The sequence below is a fragment of the Lemur catta genome, chromosome 1 (genome assembly GCF_020740605.2).
Source record: "Lemur catta isolate mLemCat1 chromosome 1, mLemCat1.pri, whole genome shotgun sequence".
Taxonomy (NCBI): domain Eukaryota; kingdom Metazoa; phylum Chordata; class Mammalia; order Primates; family Lemuridae; genus Lemur; species Lemur catta.
The window spans coordinates 112,134,194-112,158,744 of NC_059128.1; the positions used below are offsets into that span (position 1 = coordinate 112,134,194).

The 24,551-nt window shown below is 45.6% G+C and overlaps 1 protein-coding gene across 1 annotated transcript; it reads right to left on the reverse strand.

Moving 5' to 3' along the window:
* Positions 1-1,486: 1,486 nt before the first annotated feature.
* On the reverse strand, positions 1,487-24,322 carry LOC123636965 (adhesion G protein-coupled receptor E2-like). The gene is given in 20 exon segments (XM_045549746.1): positions 1,487-1,591; positions 1,593-1,721; positions 1,802-1,970; positions 3,696-3,787; positions 4,050-4,116; positions 10,983-11,218; positions 11,558-11,755; positions 12,779-12,958; positions 13,170-13,393; positions 13,588-13,695; positions 16,252-16,429; positions 16,811-16,888; positions 16,986-17,032; positions 17,122-17,268; positions 17,697-17,843; positions 18,413-18,505; positions 20,576-20,731; positions 22,589-22,708; positions 22,885-22,938; positions 24,283-24,322. Coding segments are annotated over 20 exon segments (2,568 nt in total).
* Between the last annotated feature and the right edge of the window lie 229 nt (positions 24,323-24,551).

A 24,551-nucleotide genomic window follows, 5' to 3' on the forward strand; every position in this document is an offset into this window, starting at 1 on the left:
TAGAAAGACAACCTATAAGTTCTGTTTTAAAAAGAAAATAAAAAATGTATTAAAGAAATAGATTTTAGCTGCTTGTGCCACAAAAATTACATTAAAGGATAGATATGTTAATTTGCTTCCCATATAGATACCATTTCATTGTCTATATGTACCCCATGACATCATGGTGTAAACCTTAAATATACACAATACAATTTATTTAAAAAGAGACATTTGGCCAGGCACAGAGGCTCACGCCTGTAATCCTAGCAATTTGGGAGGTCAAGGCAGGAGGATCACTTAAATTTAGGAGTTTGAGACCAGCCTGGGCAACATAGTCAGACCCCATTGCTACCAAAAATAGAAAAATTAGCCAGGTATGGTGGCGCATGCCTACAGTCCTCCCTACACAGGTGGCTGAGGCAGGAGGATCACTTGAGCCGAGGAGTTTGAGGCTGCAGTGAGCTATGATGACACCACTGCACTCCAGCCTAACAAAGTGAGACCTTGTCTCAACAACAAAAAAAATCTCCCTGGCTAAAGAGACCCTGTATACTTCACATAAATGCAAGTAGGCTGCTACTTTTCTCATCTGTCAAATGGGGCTGTAATCATACGTAGAGTCCAGAGAAGATGGAAGAAGAGGCGAGGAAATATAGCTAAAAGAACTTTGTAAGTCTGAACTAATAAATGTTAGTTATTAGTGATCATTGCCATGAGTTACCTGCTGCCATTACTGTTTGTCCTTCCTGGTCTTGCAGTGGGTACAGAGTGCTTAGCAGAGGCACTCTGCAGTACCCACTGGCTGGCTTGCTAAGAAAGCCTAAATCCCAGATCGCACTTATTTGAGCTAAATTTAAAAATATTGGCCAGGCGCGGTGGCTCACGCCTGTAATCCTAGCCCTCTGGGAGGCCGAGGCGGGTGGATTGCTCAAGGTTAGGAGTTCGAGACCAGCCTGAGCAAGACCCCGTCTCTACTAAAAATAGAAAGAAATTATCTGGCCAACTAAAAATATATATAGAAAAAAAAAATGAGCTGGGCATGGTGGCGCATGCCTGTAGTCCCAGCTGCTCGGGAGGCTGAGGTAGTAGGATCGCTTGAGCCCAGGAGTTTGAGGTTGCTGTGAACTAGGCTGACGCCACGGCACTCACTCTAGCCTGGGCAACAAAGTGAGAATTCTGTCTCAAAAAAAAAAAAAAATATGTACAGCATTTCCCCAACATTTGCCTCCTTTGCGGTGACAATGCCTAGTGACTGTGAAGTAGAGTGGTATGTAGAGGAAAAAATATAGGAAAATGTATCTCTGAGTAGAATGTGTATCACTGCTTCAATCGTCAATTCCTGCTTATTTATTTACCCATGCATAGCACATAGTAGGTGCTCAGTAAGAATGTTCATGCATCCAAGACAAGGTGAGCACAGTTCCCTAAGGAGTAATAGTAAAGGATTTTTTAACAAGCAAACATTTAAACTGAGACCATTGCTAATGGTTAGTGAGTCCAGGAGTCATCCAAGTGTGAGCCATCCTAGAGTATCACGTGCCGTACACCCAGGTTGGCCAACATGATAGGTATGTGCTGTTCCAGTGGACCAGTTAGTGATGTGCTCGGGGAGCAATGCGTGTTCTTACCGTGCCGGGACCAGAGGTGTCAGATGTAGCCCTGCTGGAAAGCATGTACACCTCAGACTCGGCTCTCACTTTCCTGATCCCTTTGAACCATTTCCTGTATTGCTCCCGGACCTGCAGAGACAAGACATGTTCTGAGCTCACTGAGAGGGGTGAGGACGGGAACAGTCCTGGGTGGGGCTGGGCAGTGGTACCTGCTGGCTGAGGAGGCAGTACACCAGGAAGATGAGGACTCCCTGCAGTGCATTGATGACGATGAAGAGGTAGGCCATCACCTGGGCAGCTGGACCCACCTGCAGCATGCCCAGACACCACGTGCAGCCCAGGATGAAGAGCTGAGCTGTTGCTTTAAATGTGAGCATCCTGGGTTGGATGAGAAAGAGGCCCATGATACACACAGAGGAACAGAATCAAGGCTACTCTCACCTCCATCTGTGGGTGCCATGCTCTCGCCTGTAGGTGATTTCTGAGACTGAATGTGGACTGTCTGATACCCCACAATACAAACGCCACTTGGGTCCCGGGTGGCATTTTGGCTTGGACCAAGGAGAAGAGTCACACTTCATAATACACATTTCAAAAGTTTTTGATGCATTATGAAGATTTTTAATTTTACATAACCAACATTAATGAGCATGTACTGTGCATGTGGCTCTGTGTTAGAGCCTGGGCATTATAAATATTCATAACAAAGGGAGATTTTATTTGCATAAAGTTCACAGTCTCTTCAAATGAGTAATACAACCAAAGAATGACGTGCAAAATTTGGAAAGGATAATGATAGGAACTAGGAGAAAGAACATTTAATTTTGCACAAGGGTGCCTGCAGCAAAGGACTACCCAGTCCTCCTAGACGATTTGATGTTGACTAGGATTTTTTTCAGGGGGAGGATTGCTGGAGGGGTGAGAGGGAGCTGAAACTGAGGGTAGGGTATGAAAGTGCAGGCTGTGTGGGGGAACAGTCATGAAAACATAAATATTCTTTGCACTTTTGTCATAGGACTGCTGACAAAAGTCCAAAGAATGTTCATTGTTTACCTTTTATTTTTTTAATTGAACCATATTTGTATGCATTCCTGGGGTACGGGTGAGATTCTGTTACATGCGTAGAATGTGCAATGATCTAGTCAGGGTATTTAGGGTATCCATCACCTCGAGTGTCTATCATTTCTCTGTGCTGGGAGCATTCTGAGTCCTCTCCTCTAGCTATTTGGAAATACATGATACATTGTTGTTAACTATAGTCACTCTCCTCTGCTATCAAACATTAGACCTTATTCCTTCTACCTAACTGTATGTTTGTACCCATGGACCAACCTCTCTTCATCTCCCACTGCTCCCCACACCCTTCCCAGCCTCTCGTATCATTCATTCTACTCTCCGCCTCCAAGAGATCAACTTTATTTTTTTGAGACAGGGTCTCACTCTGTCACCCAAGCTAGAGTTCAGCGGCATCATCCTAGCTCACAGAAGTGATCCTCCTGCCTCAGCCTCCTGAGTAGCTGGGGCTACTGGCATACACTACCACGCCCAGTGAATTTTTCTAATTATTGTAAAGATGGGGTCTCCCTCCTGCTCAGGTTAGTCTCAAACTCCTGGCCTCAAGTAATCCTCCTATCTCGGCCTTCCAAAGTGCTAGGATCACAGGCATTAGCCATCATCCCAGCCTGAGATTAGTTTATTTAAGCTCCCACATAGGGGTGAGAACATGTGATATTTGTATTTGTGTGCCTGGCTTATTTCACTTAACATAATGACCTCCAGCTCCATCCATGTTGCTGTACATGACATAATTTTGTTCTTTTTATGGTCAAATAGTATTGCATTGTATATATCTACCATTTTTCAACTGATGTCAATTCACCTGTTGCTGAGAGATTCCCAAGCTGGGATTAGAGATGGACAGAACATTCTGCAGGGGTTGTCGGCAGCAGACCACTGGATTTGAGGTGGTGGCTATGGAAGGACGGCTGCATCTGTTTACTGTGGGTCTCCTCAGAAGACACTGAGAAGTAACATCAGGGCACATGGCTTTGCTCTTGGGAACCATACGTGTCTGTGTGGTTGTCACTCTCTTCTCCAACTTACCTTGTGTTCTGGAGGGTAGACACTTCACTGTTGAGAGAGGACAGTCTGCTTTTCAAAATCCAGAGGGACATCAGAAAGAAAGCCAAATTTACCTTCAGGAAACCACAGGTTTAGTGAATAAAATTTAATACTGTTATCTCTTCATCCCAGCCTGTCCAACATCAATTATACACTTAAGCAGTTTTTAAATATTGAGTAACAGTGTTAGAGTTTGAAGATTTAAGAGCAGTCTTAGAAAACCCAACCCAACCCACGACCACCCAGGGACTTTCTGATCTTGTCACCATACTTCTGATCCTGTTCTTCTAGTGACCCTCCGCTGGGCAGTAAGAATGCTCAGACGACATCACTTACAGAGACGATGGCACAGACGGGTCCAACGAACCCCCGTATAAATCCCTTTTCTGGGTTGAGCCAGCAGCTGAGCAAGAGAGAGAATAAAAAGTGCATTGGTCCTTGGAGCTATGGAACAGTTATGTAAAGCCACTCCCTCCCCCCTCCCCACTTTCTTCCTTCCTTCATCAACAAATATTGAGTGTGTCCTCTGTGGTAGGCTCTGAAGATACAGGGGTTTAAGAAACATGGTCAGAACTACAAGTAGAACTACCATTTGATCCAGCAATCCCATTACTGGGTATCTACCCAAAGGAAAAAAAGACATTCTATAAAAAAGACATCTGCACTAGAATGTTTATAACAGTGCAATTCACAAGTGCAAAGATGTGGAAACAACCCAAGTGCCCATCAATACATGAATGGATTAATAAAATGTAGTGTATGTATACCATGGAGTTCTACTCAGCCATAAAAAACAATGGTGATCTAGCACCTCTTGTATTATCCTGGATAAGACCGGGACAAAGGCAATGTATGTAACCTAATCATTTGTACCCCCCATAGGATGCTGAAATAAAAATTTTAAAAATAGAAATATGTTCTTAAATCCCACAAATCTCAACTCAGGAAGAATACACACAATTAGACACATTGTAACAATAAAACAAAAATTGAAGGCTATCAGAATGTGTCATTGTACCATTGGATGTCATACTTAGTTTGGGGTGTATGGGATTAGGATGGTTAAGGAGGATTCCCCAAGTAAATTACACGTGAGCTGAGTGGATGTTACTGAGATAAACAGCACTGAAGCAGGGAGAAGTATGTAAATGTGTTAACTGTGTTTGAGAGTCCTGTAAACCTAACATGATTTTAAGGGTTTTTTCTTGCACTATTCAATTTAATGTTTTTATCTGCTGCAAAACTGATCAACTGAGTTTAAATTTTTTATTGCTTTGTTGAGATATACTTTACATATCACAATACCCACTCTTTAAAGCATACAGTTCAGTGGGGTTTTTTGAAATATACAGACTTGTGCAACCATCACCATAATCTAGCTTTAGAATGTTTCTGATTTTTCAAAAAGAAACTTTGTACACATTACACATACATTCCATCCCCTACTCCAGACTGAGGCCACTATGAATCTACTTCCTGTCCTTATGTATTTGCCCATTTTGGACGTTTCATATAGATGGAATCATACAGTATTTGGTCTTTTATTGCTGAATTCCTTCAATTAGCATAATATTGTGAAGGCTTACCCATATTACAGCATTTTTACATGGCTGAATAATCTTTAGAAAGTTCTTTTTTATGACTGAATAATATCCAAGTATATGGCTATACCACATTTTGTTTATGCATTCATCAGTGATAGGCATTTAGGTTGTTTCCAGGTTTGGCTATTTTGAATACTGGTGCTATGAGCACTCATGTACAGAGTTGGGTTTTGGAGGTTTCTTTGTTTGTCTGCTTGTATTTATTTGTTTTGAAGACAGAGTCTTACTCTATTGTCCCAGCTAGCATGTCCCTATTGTACTTCACTGTAACCGCATACTCCTGGGCTCAAGCAATCTCCTGCCACAGCCTTCTGAGTAGCTGGGACTACAGGCATGGGCACCACACCCAGTCAAATTTTCTCTTATTTGTACATATGTGGTCTTGAACTTGCTGAGATTGGTCTTGAACTCCTGAGCTCAAGCAATCCTCCCGCCTCAGCCTCCCAGAGTGCTAGGATTACAGATGTGAGCCACTTCCAGCCCATGTACAAAGTGTTGTGTGGATATATGTTTTTACTTGACTTAGGTATACACCTAGGAATAGAATTGCTGGGTCATATTGTAGGTTAAACTGTGTTCTGAAATGGCCCCACCATTTTACATTCCAACAAACAACGTTCAAGGATTTAAATTTCTTCACATCCTCACCATTATTTTGCCTTTCTAATTTTAACTATTCCAGTGGATGTGAAATGACCTCATTGTATGGCTTTTGATGTGGATTTTCCTAATGACTAATGATGTTGAGCAGTTTTCAGCACTTCTTGGTCATTCACATCTGTTCTTTGGAGTAATGTCTATTCACATCTTTTGTCCATTTTAAGTTGACTTATTTGTCTTTTTTATAGAGTTTTCAATTTAATTTTTAACAACAGTGCAAAAGAGAGGTTCTGTTATGATCACAGGTTGGTAACTGAGAGCTTAAGTCTATTGCTCGAGGTTTTACTGATAGACATGGACAGACTTGACTCCTGGTCCTATGTCAGGGAAAAGGGGAGAGTGGGGCAGAATATATCAGGGCAAGGTGTGTGGTAGGACATGTCAGGGCAACTGTAGTGTATATTGAGAAGAAAGGCATGAAGTATGCAAGAAGAACACCTAGAAAGAGTTTAGCTGATGCAGGTGAACATAAACTTTGGCAGAATGTTGTGGTTAAAAGTGAAAATCCAGGAGATTGACTTCCTGAATGGAGGTGTGAGAACTTTGATGAACTTGCTCTTTTTCTAAAACAACAAAGTTACAAAACTAAAGCCTTGCATTCCAAAACACTGGAAATTACCTAAATCCACAAAACAAACTGAAAATAGTCTATTCAGGAGAAACTACTGAGCCTTGCTTAGTACAACTAGGGAGTGGGGACTTCATGATGTCTTAATGTGAATGTGAAAGCTAAGATTCCACTGTAAATTTCCTGAAATTTGAAGATGTGGCTTCTCACACAGATACTCTTGAAAAAGAATGCAAAACAGCCAGGCAAGGACTTTATGGAAATCTTCTGACCAATCACTGGGTGTCCATTAATTCATATGGACCCAGGTATGACACTTAGGACCCAGGATGAAAAATAAAGACAAGAACTTTCAAAAAACTAGTGAGGAACTCAAAAGTCACACGCCTCAAGGAATACTGAATCTACAGAATTAATCTAGAAAAGCCGCTAAGAAACAACACAAACCCTCACCAACAATAAACTTTGGGATGGGGATGAAGGCATCTGATAACAGGGGTATTGCAATATATTATCTAAAATGTCTAGTTTTTAACAAAAATATATGGGATACACAGAGGAAAAAGAACTGTATGCAACATACACAGGAAAAAATCAGCTCAAAGAAAATATTTCTGAGGAGGTCTAGATTTGGGATTTAGTAGATGAAATCTTTAAATCTCCTACTGTAAATATGTTAAAATGACTAAAATAAACCTTGTCTAAATAATTAATATATGACAATAACATGTCACCAAAGAATATCAATAAAAGGATAAACATTATGAAAAGGAACCAAATAGAAATTCTGGAGTTCAAATATATAATAATTTAAATTTGAAATTCACCAGAGAGGCTCAACAGCAGATTTAAGCTGGTCAAAGAAAGAATCCACAAACTTGAATATAGGTTAATAGAGAGGATGCAGTCTTACGATAGGAAAGAGAACAAAATGAGGAAAAAGTAACAGAACTTCAGAGAACTATGGCACAGGCTTGAGCATACCAACACACGTATAATTGGAGTCTCAGAATAAGAGAAAGTGAAAGTGAAAAAAAATTAATTACCGGCTGAAAACTGTCCAAATTTGAACAAATGTATTCATCTACACACTAAACAAGCTCAACAAATTGCACATAGAATAATTTCAAGGAGATCCACATGTAGATACATTGTACTCTTATTCACAAAAGTCAAAGAAAATGAGAAAATCTCAAAAGCAGCAAATGAAAACTGATTTGTCACATACAAGAGATCCACAAAAATAATTTAAAAATGACTTCTTGTCTGAAAACCATGGAGATCAGAAACTAGTGGGGTGGCACCTTAAAAGTGTCAAAGAAAAAGACTGTCAACAAAGACATCCATATGTACTAAATTATCCATCAAAAATGAAGAAGAAATTAAGGTATTTCAAACTAAATTAAAAAGGAAAGTTTTTGCGAGTAAACTTGCCCTACAAGAAATACTAGATATATTCCTTCAGGATGAAATGAAAGGACACTAGACAGTCACTTGAATCCATGCTAAAAAACAAAGAGCACGAGTACTAGGGCACGAGAATGTAGGTCACTGGAAGACAGGGGTAGAGATTGGAGTTATGCACCCTGCAGCTGAGGAGTGTTTGGAACCACCAGGAGCTGGAAGAAGCAAGGAAAGATTGTCCTCTAGAATGTTGAGAGGGATTGTGGCTCTGCCAGCATCTCAAGTTTGGACTTTTGGCTCCCACAACTGTGAGAAAATAAATTTCTGTTATTTGGAGCCACCAAATTTGTGGTAACTTTTGATGGCAACCCCAGGAAACTAATACAACATTACTTTCAATAACTGATAAGATAATGAGGCAGAAAATCAACAAGAAAACTGAATACTTGGACAACACAATAACTGGCTAGATCTAACAGATACCTGCAGAGCACTCCACTCAACAATAGCAAAATACACATTCTTCTCAAGAACACGAGAAATATTCTCCAATATAGACCATATGTTAGGCATTAAAAGAAACCTCAATATAAATAAAGTGATTGAAATCATACAAACTATTTTTATGACCACAATTGAATGAAATTAGAAATCCATAACAGAGGAAAATTTGTGAAGTTTACAAATACATAGAAATTAAACAACATTGTCCTAAATAACAAATAGGCCCATGAAGAAATCACAAAGGAAGTTACAGAATACTTTCAGTTGAGTGAAAATATAAAATACAAGATACCAAAACTTACAGGATACAGCTATTGCAGTGCTTAGAGGGAAATTCTTAGCTGTTCATGGCTATCTCAAAAAGAGTTAAAAAAATTTTTCTCAGGCAAAGTCTCAGTGTGTCACCCAGGCTACAATGCAGTGGTGTCATCATAGCTCACTGCAGCCTCAAATTTCTGGGCTCAAGTGATTCTCCTGCCTCTGCCTCCTGAGTAACTGGGACCACAGGCACCACTACATCTGGTGAATTTTTCTATTTTTAGTGCAGCCAGGGTCTTGCTCTTGCTCAGGCTGGTCTTGAACTCCTGAGCTCAACTCATCTTCCCACCTCAGCCTCCCAGAGTGCTAGGATTACAGGTGTGAGCTCCTGTATCTGGCCATCATAAAAGAGTAAAAATTCTAAATTGACAATGTAACATTCCTTCTCAAGAAACTGGAGAAAGAAAATCAAACTAAACCCACGTCAAGCAGAAAGATGGACATGAAGATTAGAGACGAACTAAATGCTACAGAGAATCAAAGAGTTTTTAGAAAACCATGAAACAATGGAAATTCTTTGAAAAGATGAACAAAATTGGTATTTAGTATTTAGCTAGCCTGACTGATAAACAGAGAAAGAAAACTCAGATTATCAGAGATGAAAGAGAGGACATCAATACTGACCTTAATAGAAATTAAAAAAAAGATAGTAAGGAACTATAAACAACTTTACGACCACAAATTGGATAATTTATATAAAATGGACAAATTCTTAGAAACACTACCAAAACTGTTTCAAGAGGAAATAGATGATTTGAATAGACCTATAACAAGCAAAGAGAATAATAATTCAAATTATTATTGAATTAATAATTTAAAAACTTTCAATAAATGAAAGCCTCAGCCAAGATGGCTGCAGAGAGTTTCACCAAAAATTTAAAGAATTAATGTCTGGCCGTGCACGGTGGCTCACACTTGTAATCCTAGCACTCTGGGAGGCTGAGGCGGGTGGATCACTTGAGGTCAGGAGTTCGAGACCAGCCTGAGCAAGAGCGAGACCCCGTCTCTACTAAAAAAAATAGAAATTATCTGGCCAACTAAAAATATATATAGAAAAAATTAGCCAGGCATGGTGGCGCATGCCTGTAGTCCCAGCTACTTGGGAGGCTGAGGCAGTAGGATCGCTTAAGCCCAGGAGTTTGAAGTTGCTGTGAGCTAGGCTGATGCCATGGCACTCACTCTAGCTGGGCAACAGAGTGAGACTCTGTCTCAAAAAAAAAAAAAAGAATGTCAATTCTTCACAAAACCAAAAATATTATGGAACAGGAGAGAACTGTTCTATTTTCTCAAATTATTTTCTGGGGCCAGTATTACCCTGATAGCAAACCAGAAAAAGACATCACAAGAAAAGAAAACTGTAGACCAATATGCTTATGAATATGAATGCAAAAATCCTGAACAAAATACTAGCAGACCGAATCTTGCAACGTATAGAAAGGATAGTATACCATGACCAAAGGGTAATTATCCCAGCAACATAAGGCAGGTTTAACAGCAAATAATCCACCAATGTAAAACACACACTAATGAAATAAAGGATAAAAATCATATGATCATCTGAGTAGAAAGCCTTTGACAAAATCAAACCTTTTTTTGTTATAGAAACATCCAACACACTAGGAATAAAAAAGAATTTTCTCAACCTGAAAAGGGGTATGTATGAAAAATCATAAGTCAACATCCTACTTCAGTGGGGTAAGATTGAATGTTTCTCCCTAAGTTCAGGAACAAGAGAAAACTGTCTGCTTTTCCAGTCATTGTTGTTCTGGAGGTTTAGCCACTGCAATTAGGCAAAAAATAAACCAAAAAAAAAAAAAAAAAACAGCTAGAAAAGTGCCTGACACAAAGTACCTTGTAAATCTTAACTATGACAAATTCAATTATTTTGGTTATTTAAATCAGGTCTACTTTTCCAAATTAAAAACTGGAGCATCCTATAAGATTTAGATGAAGTCGATTAGATTTAAAACAAAAAAGATGTCTTGAGTACTTCTTTTTATTTCATACTTCGAGGACAGAGGTTTAAATACATTCTCCTTATTTATTATAATTTTTACCAGAAAGATTATAGTAATAATCCCTTGGACTTAGGGATTATTACTTAGTGTCTCTCTGCATACTATGCTCTGGCATAATCAAAATGCTACGTCTGTTCTAGTCATGGCCATGGGTGTGCTAGAGTAGATGAGGACAGTGGGAATCTGCATTTACCGGGCAGGTGTTCCATAAAGGCGAGGGTGAGATGCTGCAGAAAAGGCCACGATCACAGCCGGGACTCCGTAGCCCACAGGGAACGTGAGCTTCCTCATGAATCTGCTCCCACTGGAGAAGCTGACCACCATCAGGTGCCATGCAGTGTGGAGCAGGAGCAGGCCCTCCAGCGGCATCCAGGTGAAGGAGGCCAGGTAGGGATAGTGTAAGGCACCAGCGATGATGGCACACAGCGCCTGGGGGAGGAGTAAGAGACACTTTGGAACACAGTCAGGTCTGAGTGTGGCCAGGACCTCTCCTGTACCCTGCCACTGGGGAGAATTCTGGTTTATAATGGAGTTGCAAAGAGATGATTTATTTTCTTCCTGCTGACAAGGGGCATAGTTAAAAGGGAGGGAGAGAGAGAGAAATGATGTGTTTTCTAATTGAATAAGGCAATGTGAAGTTGGCAGCTTCCTCCTCTAGCCTTCCCCAGGACTCAGGGTCACTGTATTAGGGCATCGAATGCAGCACCACTCCATGAGCAGCCATCGCCTGGCAAGGAAGGGAGTCCTTGGGAACTCCACTGCCAGTACCTTGGGTTCAGTTCGGTCCATCGCCGTGAGGAAGAGGAGGTGGGCCAGGAAGAGGCAGAGCGGGAGCTGCAGGTGCAGTGAGGTGCTGGTGTTCTGGATGGCTTTGCACAGGAGGAAGGTGAGGGCCTCCAGGAGGAGGCACAGCGGAGAGAGTCCCAGCCCCACGTAGGTGATGACGGTCAGCACAGGATCCTCCTCCTGGAACCCAGAAAAGAAACATTCACAGTCATAATTTCCTCCTCTGGGGTAATGACCCCCACCGCCATTTTTATCTCTTTCTTTCTTGGCTTAGCAAATTCAGGAATGGAGGAGCCAGGAAGACTTGGGAGTTGATGGGCAAGTTAATCTAGGTTGAGAATTTTATGATTTTACAGGGTTCTGAACTGATGAATTCAGCCCCTGGGAGGACTGAGGGAGAAAAAGAGAGTCCTTACTCACGACGAAGCCATGGAACTCACAAGGGTTTGGTTTTCTCTTGACTTTTGTGTGTCACTGAGTTTACAGGTTGATAGGCGAGGCTCATGCAGGTGTGAAGCCTCTTGTTGAACACTCTCTTCTGTCCCCATTATGTGCTGCCATGTGGCAGACTTGTACCTCGATGACCCAGCATCTACTCCCCATCCTAGACTCTGCAGGCCTCATCCTGGCACCACCTGTTCCTTGTTGGTCACCAGTGCTTACAGGTATAGAACCAGATCCCTGGTTGAAGGAACAAAATTACTTTGATGATGGTGGTAGCTTAAACTTCACATTTCCCCACCTCTTTCTGCAAATGTTCTTAAAACCATGAGGGAATGAAAACAACAGATTCAAAGCTGAAGAGCGCTTCCATGTGATTGATATTTTCCACTGGCCTCCAGATAGCAACACTGGTACTTGGCGAGAGAGCCACGTGAGAAGGAATGTGACTGGCCCAGGGAGTGAGCATCACTCCCTGTTGACAGCCACCAAGAAAGTGGGACCTCAATCCTGCAACCACAAGGAATTGAATTCTGCCAGCAACCGGGGAGCATGGAGGACCTCAAGCCTCACCTGAAATGGGATCCGGCCCCAGCTGACATGACAAATTCAGTCTTGTAAGACGCTGAGCAGAGAACCTATCTTGCCATACCAGATTGCTGACCCATAGAAACTGGGATGATAAATTTGGGTTTTTTATAACCTGCCACAATTGTGAGAATGTGTTACACAGAAATACATGCAGAGTGCATCTCCTCTCACCTGCACGTCGTAGTGGGCCATGAGGGCGGCAAAGCTGCTGAGGTGGCTTCAGTGGCAGGTGGTGCTGGTGTCTCTGGGGTCCACCGTCCTGCAGCCTGTGGTGGCCCAATGACCACGTCCCTTCTGGCCAGGCTTCCAGAAGGCACAGAACACCTTTTGCCTTGGCCCAGGGATCACCCACTGTAGGTACAGGGCACAGGTGTGAGCTGGTGATTCAGATACTCAGAGATTTAGACCCAGAGCTGGCTTGAGATGGGTGATTTTGGGGGGGGGGGAGATTTTGTACCTGTGGCAAAGCCCCCCTAAACCCTCAGGCTGAGCTAAGCAGCAAGGCTGTACCCAGGACTCAGGCTCCTTCCAACACCCACCACCTCACCCCACCAGCACTCACACGGTGGGAGAAGATGAAAGTGACTGGGGAGCTGAGGTTCTGGGCGTCCCTGTTGCTCAGAAAGGCAGAGTTGACATGAGAGAGCAGGATGGCGGGGGCCTCCTGCAGCCAGCCCTTGTGTCTCTCAGGCAGAGCCTCCGGCTGCTCAGGCTCCAGGACCAGGGGGGCCTCAGCCAGCAACTTGCCCATCCCTGGGATGGAGACAAGGCCCACCACAAAAGGGCCTGCAGGACGAGGCCAAGGTTAACATCTTTGGGTCCCCAGCGGGGCCTCTTCCTCCTCATGTGAACTCTTCTCTTGGGCCCCTACCCACCCACCCCACATTTCCCTTTAATCTTTAAATCTCTTTTTGCCATATCCTTGGGCAACTTGTCCCACCATGAAGCCTCACTAACTTTGTACTCATCTCAGTCATTACCTGTGTCACCAGATTTCTGTGCCAGATTCCAGTTCAGGTGCATCTTTGCCTGAGTCTGACTCAAGGTGACATTTCCGTCTCCTTGCTCCTGTACCTTCAGGGACAGTTCTGAGTTGTGGGGATTATATAAGGGAAGTTACATTAGGAATTTTGCTCATAGTGGCTGACATATGATTATTTTGTGTATATGTGTGTATATTTACATATATGAACACACACATGTGTAGTCTGAAGTTACAGTGGATTATAAAAGAATGACATGAGCAATTGCACAACAAATTAGATGACCTAGATGAAAGGAACAAATACCTAGTGATACACAAGCCACCAAAACCAACTTAAATAGAAAATCTGAACAGATCTATAACAGGTAAAAAGATTGAATCAGTAATCAAAACATCCCAAATGAATAGCCTAGAGCAGAGGGCTTTTTCCCTGGTGAATTCTACCAGCCACTTAAGGAAGAATAAACATTTCAACTCTTTATCAACTCTTCCAAAAAATAGAAGAGGAGGGAACACTGCCTAGATAATTCTATGACATCAATATTACTCTAATAATAAAACCAGACAAAGAGTTCACGGGACAACTATACACCAATATCTCTTATAGACATGGATGAGAAATCCTCAACAAAATATTAGGAATGCATTTACCAAGAAGGCTCAAGACTTGTAACACAGAAAACTGCAGAAGATTTTGAATGAAATTAAATACCTAAATAAATGGAAAGACATTCTGTGTGCATAGATTGGGAGACTTTATATTGTTAAGATGGCAATACTCCCTAAATTGGTCCATGGATTCAACGCAATCCTTATCAATCTCCCCACAACCTACATTATTTTGTCAAAATAGAAAAGCTTGTGTTAAAACTCACATGGCATTGCAAGGGACCCAAACACCCAAAACAAACTTGGAGGACAACAAATTTGAAGGACTTATACTATCTGATCTCAAAATGTACCATGAATCTACAGTAATGCAAACAATATGGTATTGGCATAAAGATAGACACACAGACCAACAGAATAGAATTGGGATTCCAGAAATGAACCCATATGTCAATGGTGAGTTCATTCTCAATGAAGGGTGCTAAGGCTATTCGATGGGGGAGAGAATATTCTCTTCATCAAATGGTGCTGGGATTACTGGATATGCACATGCAACAGAAAGAAAGTGGACCTCTACCTCACATAATACACAAAAATTAACTCAAAAGAGGTCAAAGATTCCCAAATTTAGAAACTAAAACTAAAACACTTTGGAGAAAGCACAGTAATAAATCTTCCTGGCCTTGGATTTGACAATGAATTCTTAAATAGGACACCAAATGCACAAGCAACAGAAAGAAAAAAACAGAGTAAATAGGTGTCATTGATCCTTAAAACTTCTGTTCATTAAAGTGCAAAGGCCATCAATGTAAATAAACAATAAAGAACAGAAGAAAACATTTGCACATGACATATGTCATAATGGTCTATCAGAATATGAAAGGAACTCTTCCAACTCAACAACCAAAAGACAACTCAATTAAAAAATGGACAAAGGACTTGAATAGACATTTCTCCAGAAAAGATATTCAAGTGGTGAACAAACACATGAAATGATTTTAAACATTATTAGTCATTAGCGAAGTGCAAATCCAAGGCATAATAAGATATAACCTCACATACACTAGAAAGGCCTTACTAAAAACAAACAAAATGAAAGTCAAAAGTTTTTCTGAAGGTGTAGAGGTTGTAACCCTTATGTGCTTCTGGTGGGAATGTAAAATGGTGCAGCCACTTGGGAGTCTGGTGGTTTCTCAAAAAGTTGAACATAGAATTACCATATTACCCAGCAATTCCATCCTAAGTATATACTCAAAACTACCAAAAGAGGTATTTAAATAATTCCTGTACACCAATATTCATAGCAGCACTATTCACAATAGCCCAAAGGTGGAAGCAACCCAAACGTCCATCATGGATGGAGAGATAAACACAGGGTGGTATATCCATACAATGGAATAGTATTCAGCCCTGAAAAGGAATAAAATACTGATACATGCTACGACATGGATAAACCCCAGGAATGTTATAGTATGTGAAAGAAGCTAGACTAAAAGCTCATATATTGTATGATTCTATTAATATAAAATATCCTGATAAGACAAACCCATAGAAACAGAAAGCAGATCAGTGGTTGCCAGGGATGGGGGGAACTGAGGAATGAGTTGTGATTGCTTGGTAGATATAGGGCTTATGTTTGGGGTGATGGAAACGTTTTAGACATGGAGGTGATGGTTGTACAACTTTGTGAACATACTAGAGTCTACTGAAGGTGCACACTTTAAGATGGTAAATTTTATGTTATGCAAATTTTACCTCAATAAAACAATCACACTTATCTGTCAATTTATATTCTTCCAAATTAAATAAATCATTTCCTTTGGAAGCTGTTTCTGTTTTGTTAAGTTCTTCATTGTCATTATTTTGCTGCTGACCACTTATATATTACAATGAAAATGTGTATTACTTACATATTTGTGCATTTCTTTCTAATCTTTTGATTAAGGAGTAGCACTGAGACACAAGTGTGGTCACTTGGCTGTAGTGGGACTGAGCGAGGAACGAGGCAGCGCACGGGCAAGCGGGAGCCTTGGGGCACACCTGTGCATACCTGTGCCTGCAGAGTAATTGAGGGTCAGTGGCCCATCGGGCAGGTTCTTGCTCAGTTCTCTCAGGACATCCTCCAGGCCAACCAGCAGGTGGGTGGCCACACAGCGCTGCTGTGCGCGGGACAGGTTCTCCAGGTCCCCAGGGGTCTCCAGCAGCTCATCCACATTCCACATGAGGTCCTGGAGGGATGGGGACAGGGCACCAGTGGGCCACAGGCCAGAGGGGCTGCATGACCACCCTAACCACTCAGCCCCAGAGAACAGACCCCAGAGACTGTTTGGGGATAACGGTGGCTCTGGATGATCCTTGGCCCTGGAGTACAGCCCCTTAGAAACCAGTCCTCCTCTGAAATATCAGTGATGACATCAGCTCTACGTCCAGGAGCAGGAAGAGGAAAGACAGTAACAGTCTAACCGCGTGTGGAACAACCAGAGTGTCCACTCTTCCACCAGCCCTGGGAGAGCAGGGAGTCAGAGCAGGGCCCGCTGCACTGGGGCCTGTCTCCTTCCAGACACAAACCGCCGCCCCGTCCTCTGCGGGATGCCTCCTCCTGCCCTTACGGCGATGGTGCCCGGGGCTGATGCTGGCTTGAAGTCTCTGCCCAGATCCTGGATTTTGTCAAAGAAGTGAGACAGACGCTTGGGAGAGGAGAGAAGAGGGGGTTAGAGCTCACACCAAATCCTGGTGCTGTGCGGAGGATTTTTCTGCCTCCCGGTCCCTGCTGGGGCCACTCACCCGGCTGTGGGAGCCCGGGGGCGGGGTCCAGTTGGTAAAGGGCGTCTCTGCAGGGAACAGCACAGCGGCTCGTTAGGCTGCGAGTGTCTGGGGGGGCGGGCAGGGGGGGAGGTTCTGAGGCCAGGTCAGAACGTACCTTCACAGACAGTGATGTTTTGGTTATTCGGGAGCCCAGGTTTGGGCTTCCAGCCTGGGCGGCAGCGGCACTTGTACGATCCCACAATGTTGATGCACACGGTGGACGTGTGGCAGCGATGCTGCCCGGAGCCGCACTCGTCCACATCTGGGGGCCCAAAGAAGGGGGTCAGGCCCTGTCCCAGCCCCGAGAGGGTCCCCTCTCTTGTCCGCATCCCCACCTCACTCTTCCCGGTGTTAGTGCCCCCCTTGGAGTGGCGGACGCTGGGTTACGGGAAGAGTGGAGAGGCCTGAGCGCAGCAGGTGGGCCCCGTACAGACGTGCAGCTGCGGAAACACTGAAACACCTTCCTCCCAGTTCATCAGCTGCCGCCCGAGGTCCCCCTGAACGTCCCCGTCAGCACCCAGTTCCTTCCCCGGGACCCCCAGATCTTTCCAGGTTAAGTCTCCAAAGAATAAAAGGCTGGCACAGCGTGGAGCCTCCAGCGTCCGTTCTGCTTGGGGTGTCGGTGCCGATGAGTGTGTGACCGGGTGTTTGGCTGCGGGTCTGCGGCAATGTGGGATCGGGGCCACGGACCTTCGCAGACGGTGTCGGCTGGGCCGTTGGGGGACCCGGGAACCGGCCTCCAGCCCTGGCGGCACTGGCACTCATAGCTGCCCGCTTTGTTGAGGCAGTGGGTGGAGCTGTGGCACAGGTTATGTCCGGAGGTGCATTCATTCACGTCTGAGGACAAAGCCAGAGGGTCAAACCCTGCCCCGACCAGCTCAGGACCCCCTGCTCAGTGCACCCCCTTTCCTATCTTTTCACTGCCCCAGACCAAGGGCCATTATTGCACGTGCCGCCACTTGGTGACCTTCAGCTTCACCTTCAAAGTAATGTATGGTGGCCTCCCTGCAGGATGGGCGCAGCAGGGACCATGGTCCTCAGTCTTTAGGTAAAACCAGGAGGGAAACTGAGTCACAGGGGCTGGACTTCCTGACCAAGGACTCTTGACCGCTCCCTGCCTGACCATGGCCGTGGTTCCCCTTCTCAGAACCGGAAGTGATGCCTTCTTCCACTCACACGTGAGGGATGAGGAAGAGGTGAGGTCTGGGGGCTTCACAAGGGAACTCCGGGCCCAGAGGGCCCTGCTGCCTCCCTGCCCTGTGGGCGGGACCTTCCTGGCAGGCAACTCTTTAAGCAGAGTCTTAGCGGTCCCTTGACCTTGGGAGGATGTGCAGATCTTCTCCCTCCTCCTGGGCTGCAGGACCCGCCTGGGCTCCAGCCTCACAGTGTCTTCCCGGGGCCTCTACCTGCGCAGAGCTTTGGGTCCTCCGGTTTGAGCACAAAGCTGGGCGGGCAGTGGCAGGTGTAGCTGCCCAGGGTGTTGCTGCAGATGCCGTAGGTTTACAGGAATCCTGGTGGTCCTAGCAGGACAGCACTCTCCCGTCCATGTTGGGCTGAGCCAGGCTCCCTGGGACAAAGTCCATTGGCAGGGGCGGGGACAGCGAGGACCTCTGATGCCAAGGGAGCGGCCCCAGGTCTCCTGCCTGTCACAGGCCCTGTGGATTGTACCACTAGGTGGACGTGTCCTCAGGTGCAGCAAAGGTCGCTGCTAGGTGAGGGGGGCTCAGACAGGGCCCAGCTGAGTCCACCACTTTGTGGGGCCTTCAGGAGGCAGGCCCTGTGCCAAAGCAGCAGGCTGCTCTCACCCGGGGGGGTCTGCGAGGGCTTCTCTGCCACCTCACTCCTGCACGCCCTCGTCTCTGTGCAGCCAGCCGACCGAGCCCCCCTCTCTCGGGCCTGGCCTGTTTCTAACACAGAAACAGAGCTCTTCAGTGACTACCACCGCCACGTGTGCAGACGATGACACAGTTTGGGTATTTGTCCCCTCCAAATGTCATGTTGAAATTTGATTCCCAGTGCTGGAGATGGGACCTAGTGGGAGGTGTTGGGGTCACAGGGGCAGATCCCTCACGAATGGCTCGCTGCCATCCTCGCGGCAATGAGTGAGTTCTTGCTCTCTTAAGTTCCCATGAGAACTGCTTGTTGAAAACAGCCTGGCACCTCCTCCCCTCTCCCTTGCATCCTTCCTCTCGCCATGTGCTGCCAGCTCTCCTTTGCCTTCCACCACGAGTGGGAGCTCCTGACGCCTTCACCAGAAGCAAATGCTGGTGCCATGCTGCTTGTACGCTCTGCAGGACTCTGAGCCAAATAAACCTCTTTTCTTTGTAAATCACCCAGCCTCAGGTATTCCCGTATGGCAATGCAAAATTGACTAAAACAGGGGGTTTGCCCTAAGAAGGATCCATGATCACCATGTGCAGTTGTGCAGGTTGCTGACTGCACAAGGATGCCCAGCCAAGGGTGTGAGCAGTGGCTGACAACCTGCCCGCTCTCCAGCCCCTACATGTGGCTGTGTCTACCTGGAGAGGAGAGGCCTTTTTTGAATTCACAGGAAAGCTCTGCCCTTTGATGAAGCCACGTGCATGTAACACAACATCCACCCACAGGGAACCTCCTGCTGAGTTTCATACAGGTGTGTATGCCCAGTACACACACTCCAGCCCTGAACCCCCTTTCCTCCCACCAGGGAGGCTCTATTGCCCTCTGCCTGCAGGGAGGCCAGGAGGGACTGGGCTGGAACCAGGGCTGTGGGTTCTTTTCTTTTACATCAGTGCAAGTCTGCTGACCTCCTCAGACTCCCCTTGGGCCCACAGCTCTGCCTCAGCCTGCTCACCTCCTGCCTCTCCTTTCCTTTCTTCCCACTCTGTGAACTTTATACTAATCCTCTCTCCCTGGGCAGGTTGTAGCTTCCACCCACCCACTGCTGGCTCCCATGTGGCCTTGCAGATGCCTGAAGCCCCGCTTCCTCCCTAACCGGCTTCCCCTGGTGATGCATGGAGTCCCAGCTTCTCCTGGGCTGAGACCATGGTGTGGGGCAAGCCCATGGCAAGGATGGAGCAAGCTGGCTGGAAATAGCTTTCTTCTGAGTGCCAGTCCCGGGGCACGGCCCCCAAGGGAGCCCAGTCTGTTTGAGAATATCCCAGAAAGTATGCATCACATAATAAATTTTTTAAACATTAAGATGCATATAGCACCTACTATGTGGCAGGCTCTGTTAAAAGCCCTTATAATTTCCTTGATACTCCCGGCAGGCATAGGGGATAGGCACCGTTATTATCACTCTCATTTTATAGATGGGTAAACCAAGGCTCCAAGAGAGGTAACAATTTTTGTAATATCATGCAGCTATCAGGTAGCAAAGCCAGGATTTGGACCCAGGCGGCTGGTCCTTGGCCTCCCTGTTACCCTGCCTCTCTGTGCTAGAGGGACAGGTGCATGCACACCTGTCCTGTTTCAGACTGGGGCACCACAGGTGTAACCAGTGTCTTGGCCCCTGGATGCTGTAGGAATAGTCCTGGTGAACCCAAGCCTCGGGGACGGGGAGATGGAGGACATGCAGTGGTTCTTACCTTGACACGTGTTCTCATTCTCGTTGTGGAACGTTTTTGCCCCAGAGGTGGGCGCATATCCTGGGCTGCATGTGCAGTAGTAGCTCCCTCTCACGTTCTGGCGATCTGCGAGTTCTCTGCAGAACACCTTCGTGGGTGGCGCACGCTCATTGATGTCTGGAACACAACAGGGCAAAGGGTCATCTCCCAAAGGTGTGAGTTTCCTCGGAGAAGAAATCCCGATCTACTTTTTTTTTTTTTTTTGAGACAGGGTCTCCTCTGTCGCCCAGGCTAGAGTGCAGTGGCGTCATTGTACCTCACTGCAACCTCAAGCTACTGGGTTCAAGCAATCCTCCTGCCTCAGCCTCTCGAGTAACTGGGACTACAGTTGCGTTCCACCATGCCCAGCCAATTGTAATCATGTTTTGTAGATATGGGATCTCGCTATTGCTCAGGCTGATCTTGAAGTCCCGGCCTCAAGAAATCATCCTTCTTTAGCATCCCAGAGTGCTAGGATTACAGGTGTGAGCCACCATGCCTGGTCCCAGATCAGTTCTTTTTTCTGCACCTGAGGATTTTCCTGCTGAGACGCCCCCCTCACCTGGGCTGTGGGAGTTGGCACCAGGACAGGACAGGAATGGGGAAGGGGTGCACACCTGAGGGATTCATTCCAGCCCCCACCTGAGCAATGAGACTTCCCTCCTCCATCCTCAGATGGTGGCAATGGCTGGAGCCCTGTCCTCAAGGTTGATGGGGAAAGGTGGGGTCGAGTTCACTGAGCAGAGAGCTGGGATCCAGTTACATAGCAGCAGCACCTCGTCCCCGCCGTGCACCCAGTCTGCAGTCTCCACAGAGAAACACACACACAGATACAGAAGGGAACCTGCAGGAATATATCTAGGGTCGTGGATGGGCTGGGCAGTGGCCACAACAACATCTCTTTTTTTTTTTTTTTTCTGATTAAGTTTACTTTCCTCCAAATACTACACAATGCATGGACACGTAGAAAGCAAAGAGAATATAAAAACAAAAAGAAAATGAAAAAAAAAAAACAAGAAAGAAAATCATCCATCATTCCACCACACAGACTACTGGGAAATCTAGGGGCTATGTCTCAAACCTATGGGGTACAATGTATGCTATTTCGGTGATGGGTGCACTTAAATCCCAGACTCGGCCAGTACACAATGTATATACGAAATGAAATTCAACTTGTAGCCCCTAAATCTATTAAAATAAAAAAGGGAAAATATTTTTTAAAATTTCCTTTGTCAATAAATGTGAATTTAAGACTATTTTGAATGCTGAAGAGTATTTCATGGTATAAAAACAGCATAATTTTCTCTTATGATTTTGCATTGTTGTACAATGAGAACAGCTTAGTCTTAAGACTGGATGTGGGTTTTACCACCTTCTTAGTCGTGCGCCTTTGTACGACTCACTCAGCCTCTTTGAACCCAAGTTTGATCATTTCAAAACGATGCGAGCTCCTTTCCCCTCGTGGGCTGCTGTGAAGTTTGGGAATTATATCCATGAGCTGAGAGCGGGTAGGAGAGCCTGAGCTTCCAGGCTCTGGGCACCGTCTCTATCTGTTGCTTCCACTATTTCTCTCCTTTCTTTGCACTCTGAAAATAATAATAACAGCAACAACAAGTCTAATAGTTTGCAATTGTTGCCAGTTAGCTCTGTATCGCTCCAAACGTGTGCTTTCCACAGGTGCATTTTAAATCTAACACTATCCATGTGGGGTAGGTGCACTAATTATCCCCAAGGTACAGACAAGCAAGTTTAGGTAAAGAGAGGAGAAGTTAGTTTCCTAACGGCCAGAGAGATAGTCAGTGGTAGAGCCAGACTGAGCCCAAGTAGCCCAGCTCCTCTGTGTCAGCTTTCAACACTGCACCTATTGATCGTGGAGACATTGATTCTTCACACCTTTCACACTGCCCTAGGATGAGGGCTCTGGACGCCTTCAACCCCCCCTTAAAAACTCCCCACAATCTCCGGCGTGGCCCTGTACCACCCCCACATCTGTACCATCACAAGACACTGTGAGGTCGGTGAAGATCTCTTCGGACGAAGACGAGAATCCCGGCTTGCAGCGACAGGCAGTGGCGTTGACACATGTAGAGTCTGGAGGGCACCACCGGGTACAGCCTGGGGGACGGAGACCACGGTCAGAAGGTTCTGGGAATGGAGGGCGCCAGCTGCCTGTTGGGGGCCAGATAGTGAAGGGAGAGGTGGGGAGAGGAGGGATCGCTGCCACTGGAAGAGGAAGAGCTCAGGGAACTGGGCATTTGGAGAAACAAACAGTCCTGGCTGGGCAGACTCACCTCCGGAGTTCTGGGATTCAGCTCTCAATGGCAAGAGCAGCAGCACAAAGAGCCCTGAGGCACAGAGACAGAGAGAGAACAGAGTGAGGACACTCAAGCTCCTACTTCAGCCGCTGTGTGCATGGTCACTGCCTCCCTGACGGCCAGCTCAGGTTCTGCAACCCGCCAGTAGCACCTCCACAATTCCTTCCATGAGGCTCTTATACGTGGCACAGAATTGTGGGCTCAGCCTTTCCCCTGCATCTCCCCAGACCCCCAAGAAATCAGCCACTGACAGCCGTGAGCCCTCATGGAACCTCAGGTGCTGCAGATGTGGGAATGGAATATACAAAGACAGATGATGACAGGAAAACATCCTAGAAACTCCAACCTCATGCACACAGCGGGTAAATATTGAAGGGGAAAGTCTTCTTATCAGTGTGCCTTTGCCCAGATCCAGGTTGTTTGTTCTACTGCCGTGTGGCAGACAACTGCCTTGAGGTTTCCTCTTTCAGTGACACTTTCCCCTATTTAAGATTCATGTTCCAGGGTACAAGAGATGCACAGGTTTTGAAGTCAGACAGCCCCAACATTTGAGCTCTGGTTTACAAAGGTATTAGCAGGGCATCGAGCCCTGGAGCAGAAAGAGGGGAAGGTGATCACGGGTGAGGAGTGAGAACTAAGGCACCTGAAGATAGAGCCACTGTCTCCTGGTTAAGCAGCTTCTCCCGAGTACAGCCCCAGTGGCTTCTTTGGTTCCTTCCAAGTGGACTCTTGGACCTCCCTATAAGGCACCTGGGGGGCAGCCTTTCCCCTTTATCTTTCTGTCTGGTCCTGAGAAATGAGTTACTGACAGCAATAGGCTTTGAGCTATGAAAACAACCATGAGAACCAAGGAATACAGTCTTCCCTATAGGCAATGACCGGCCCCCCATTAGTGTCTGCCATCTTGTCCCTGTGAGCCAATGAACCCTATGAAGACCTTCAGACCTGTGTGTCTTTATAGGGTCTTTCTTCTCTGGCAAAGGCAAAGACACAGTTCCTCTCCCGGGCTGTATCGCCACGTCATTACTGTGTAAGGGGACAGAGGACATGTGTGGAGAATGGATTTGGAGTCAGACGTGCTCGGGTGTGCCTACCAGTCTGCCACCCGGTGGCCGCGCAGCTTCAGGAACACCACCTGCCTTCTTTGGACTTCACTTTTCCCGGCGCAAAAAGGGTACAGTTGTAATGATAATAGCATGAGCTTTATTAGGATTGTAGATTAGTGAAGGCTAATAAAGGGCTAGCGCACTGCCTGGCACAGAGTAAATAGATAAGGCATGTCATCTTAAGGGAAAGAAAGAGAAAAAGAAGAAAATAAAAAGAGTGGAGTTTCTCTCTTGTTATTCTATTGCCTTCCTGTTACCTGAGACTCACCTGGGTCTGTATCAGACTCTGGGAATAGGCAGAATAACATGCTGGTCTTGGTTCTCTGCAGGAGTAGAGTCCTAAATTTCTACTCTTCCCTTCTAATTCGTCAAGTGCTCCTTTTCTTTTATTTCCCTGTCCAGTTGTGGAAAGAACTGGGCTCTGGGGCCAGACTGTCTGAGTCTAAATCCCAGAGTGGACATCTGGGAGCTGTCCCTTGGCCAAGTTGTTTAGGAGTTCTGCGCCTCAGATGCCCGCCAGCCATGCTCCTATTTCTT